Source organism: Mandrillus leucophaeus, unplaced genomic scaffold (genome assembly GCF_000951045.1).
Source record: "Mandrillus leucophaeus isolate KB7577 unplaced genomic scaffold, Mleu.le_1.0 Scaffold1109, whole genome shotgun sequence".
Classification (NCBI taxonomy): Eukaryota; Metazoa; Chordata; class Mammalia; order Primates; family Cercopithecidae; genus Mandrillus; species Mandrillus leucophaeus.
The window spans coordinates 331,783-335,733 of NW_012099310.1; the positions used below are offsets into that span (position 1 = coordinate 331,783).

The 3,951-nt window shown below is 61.4% G+C and overlaps 1 protein-coding gene across 1 annotated transcript in view; it reads right to left on the reverse strand.

Annotated features, from left to right (window-relative positions):
• Nucleotides 1–3,951, reverse strand: part of PYGB (phosphorylase, glycogen; brain) — a 55,016-nt gene that overhangs the window by 13,290 nt on the left and 37,775 nt on the right. Inside the window, exons 15-16 of the mRNA XM_011992901.1 lie at nucleotides 3,723–3,864; nucleotides 1,821–2,028 (exon numbers count right to left, since the gene is read on the reverse strand). Coding sequence (XP_011848291.1) covers nucleotides 1,821–2,028; nucleotides 3,723–3,864 — 350 coding nt within the window. The remainder of the gene's footprint in view (nucleotides 1–1,820; nucleotides 2,029–3,722; nucleotides 3,865–3,951) is intronic.

Genomic DNA, 3,951 nt, shown 5'->3' on the forward strand with positions numbered 1-3,951 from the left:
CATTGCCACAGGCCATTGCAAACTCCCAGCTGGAGTCTAAGGCTCTGCCCAGTAAGGTCTCATGGGCACAGTGGAGACGTCCTGAAAGCATGGGTTTCACTCCCCAAACAAGGTGCAATATCCAACCCACAAAGAGGACCCCTCTCTCCCTCCCTCCCTCCCAGCCGGCCAACCAGGGCGCAGTCAGTCCCACCTGTCATGGTACATCAGCATGTTCACGACATCCTTGAAGCAGTCTGGCTCCTTGGGAGAAAAAAAGCCACTGCTGATCTGGTCCACAGCCTGCTTCAGCTCGGGCAGGCGGTCGTAGTACTCCCTGGCATTGTACCTGCGAGGCAATGGGCCAGGAGTCAGCAGCCAGCGCCCCAGGTGGGCCACCTTGAGGGACAAGCCACGTTGTTGCCTGGCACAGCCCCTGCCCCAGGATGGCCCTGGGAGCTCAAAGCCTGCATGGTCCAGGGCAGCAGCCAGTGGCCATGGGTGGCTATGAGGCCCTTGAGCAGGGACCCACTCGAGCAGAGATGTGAAGTCAGCCTAAAGCCAATCCCATCTGCTCCTTTGACTGTTAAAGAAATGTCATCACTAGCAGATCTGCTAGGATATACTGGCTCATGCCACATTCCTAGTGGAGAGGGCCACTCAGAACTTGGCTCACTGTGAAATCCTGGGCAGAGCTTTTGAAAAACAGACTGCCAGGGTGGCAGGAAGTGAAGTGGAGCACCCTTGGCGGGGACCTCAAAGATGGAAAAGGAAAAACGCAAGCAAGACCAGACAGGACAAGGCAGAGCTAAGTGGGTGAGGGAAGGATGGGCAGACATGGACATCCCAGGACGGGGCCTGGGCGGGAGAAGCTGTGTGAGGGTGCAGAAAGGGTGCATAGGCCTGTGTGCTCGGGCCGGTAAGGCGCAGCTCTGACTTCAGATGGCATGTGCAGTTTCACCTGACTGCACCTGAGGCCTCACGGGCTCCCCAGCACTTCAAGACAATCAGGCAACACTGCCTTGTATTTGTAATTATCGCTTGGAATCAGGCCCGTGCCGGATTCCTCATGAACGTCCAGGTCATGAAGAACAAGGAAAGACTGAGAATCTGTCACAGACCAAATGACACTGGGGAGACCTAATGGCCACACACAGCTGAGTGCCCTGATGGGATCCTGGGATGGGAAAGACAGTAACAGAGCCTGGTGGAGTCGCAATGGAGTGTGGGCTGCAGGAGGACCAGTGCTCCGAGCTCAGTGCAGCCAACGGAGGGGCGCGGGGAGAAGGTGGATGAAGCTCTGGGTACTGTCTTCAGGATCCCCGGCTGCCCCAATGTTTCCAAAATGCTATTTTTAAACTATTTGTAACAGTTACAATTAGACTAGGGAACCTCAACAGCAGGCAAGCCCCAGATCAGCAGAGTGCTCCGACAGAGCACCCCTGGCAGTGGAGATCCCGCCCAGCCCTAGCCCATTTGTGTGGGGCTGCGTCCAGCCTGTGCCCCAGGGGGCGTCCCTCTAGGAGACCTTCCCCAGGGGGAAAAGGCCTTTCCTGGAGGAGGAGCCCCTGGTTTGGACCCCACGGATTCAGCCTCAGAGCCAAGACAGCAGCAGCCCAGCATCCCCGTGGCCTCGCCCAGAGCCCGGACCCCGTCCACTCCGTGCACCTGGAGAGAATGGTCACCCCTGCAGGCAGGCACACAGCCCTGGGCAGGCACTGACCCTGGCACACCGTGGCCTGGCCCCAAGAGCCCGGTCCAGCCAATACCCCCAGCCCAACACCCTTCATTCTCCATCCTCACGCTGCCAGGTGCCCAGGGGCACAGGAGGGGGCTCGCACCCTTTCCGGTCCAGGGCCTCGACATCCTCCACCCGCAGGCCGAAGATGAAGAGGTTCTCAGCCCCAGCCTCCTCGGCCATCTCCACGTTGGCGCCGTCCATGGTGCCGATGGTGAGGGCCCCATTGAGCATGAACTTCATGTTGCCTGTGCCCGAGGCCTCGGTGCCTGCAGTGGAGATCTGCTGCGACAGATCAGCGGCCGGGATCACTGTGGAGGGGAGCACAGGAACAGGACCCCAATGTCCTCAGCCACAAGGCTCACTGCAGGACGAGCCGGCCCATCCACCCAGGGCTGGGGCATGGAGGGACCAATGTGGTGGCCGCGCTCCAGCCCCTGCTCCCGCTCCCGCTCCCACTCCCACAGGGGACCAGGCTGGACACGGCTACCTGCCTCTGCAGGGCTCCCCTTCATGACTGGGGCAGCCTTGCGGCAGAGGGTCCAAGATGGAGGCTCCTGAGGAGCCCCCCAGGTGGCAAAGGATCTCTGCACCAAAACCTTCCCAAAACCAGGCCTAGCTAAGGAGCCAGTCCTGGCTCGCTGACGACGTCACTCCCTGGATCCCCATGACCTTGATCAGCCCCAGCAGCTCCCTGGATCCTTTCAGGAGGAATGTAGAATTGCAGAGCGCCAGAGGGCTGGAGAGGCTGAGGGGTGGCGACCTCGTGGGCACCAGCAGCTGCCAGATGCCACGGCCCTGCACTTTCTCTGTGCCTGTCCCTCGGGACTGGTCACTGCTCCCAGGCACGCTGTGACTGCACACAGTGACTATACAACCTGCTCTCCGCCCTCATCTCGGGCTGCAGCCCAGCCACAGCAACAGTGCTGGGGAGAACAGGGCCCTGAAGCCAGCATCAGACTCCAGACCAGGCGCCCGAAGGCCTGCTCTAAAGATGAGCAGGAGTCAGCTGGCCCCAAAGACACATGAGGGAAGCCTCAGGCAGCGTGGGGGAGAGAAGACGCTTCAGTCAGAGGAGCAGGGAAGGAAGAGCCACGCCACTGGAGTTCCTGGCCAAGTCGGAGGCAAGCCGGCCCGTGAGTGCCTCAAGGGACCTCGCTGGCCAGGCACCACTAAAGAGGGGGAGCGACATGGACACCAAGGCAGCAGCCAGGCCACAGGGACGGTGCCCAGGGACCCCCCTCCACCACTGAGCTTGTAAGACAACAGCGGATCAGCCCTCTCACCTACACCATGGCAGCCTGGGAAGTCCAGGCGGCCTGAACTAGCGGGGACCCTTGGCCCTCGGCGGCAGGAGGGGAGCACGAGAAGGCCAGGCTCAGATCTCCCACCATCTGCTGGGCAAATCACTTTCCTGCCCAGAAGGGCCCATAGGGGTGGGAACCGATGGGCTCCAGGGCATGTGGCAGCGCATCCCAGGGTCTCCCCAGGAGCGGCCCAGGCTGCCCTCAGGAAGCACAGATGAGGCAGGTGCTGCCACCTGAGAACAGTGGTGGGCCCAAGAGCAGGCAGGCAGTGAGGAGCAAGGACGTGGGCGGAGGAGGGGCAGCGGGGTTGGGGGAAGCTGTGGGCCCACACCCCCACTGGCCTGGTGCATGTCCTGCCAGCAGAGGGGCCCAGGGCAGAAGGCATGGCTGATGGGCAGGAGGAAAGGGCAGGGGAGGGAGGGTACAGAGGGCAGGCCAGGCAGGCACGGCAGTGAGGGTGCCCAGATGGGGGATGATACTGCCTGTGACATGCAAGGTGCCCCGGGACACACTGAGTCCTCCACACTGCACAGGGAGCACTCTCCAAAGCCGTTCCCTGCTCGCCTGCAGCCTGGCTGGTGAGGTCTGGGTGTCCAGGCAGAGCTGAACCGGCTGAGGACGAAAGGCCCGGGGGCCAGTACAGCGCCCGTTCCTGGGCAGGGGTGAGTTTTCTGTCTGACACGGGCTTCCAGAGTTACCTTTCTCAGCCAAGGACACGCGGTAGTTCTCCAGGAAGATCACTTTCAACCTGTCACCCACAACTGGGTCATGATTGACGACGTCGCCGATGGACGTGACCAACTTGATGATCAGTTTGGCCATGTGGTAACCGGGCGCTGCCTGGAGAGGGGTGAAGGTTTTTAGCATAAACGCCTTGTTCGGGCCCTCGGAGGCACTCCTGGTTCCTAGGGTCTGTAGGAGGGTGAG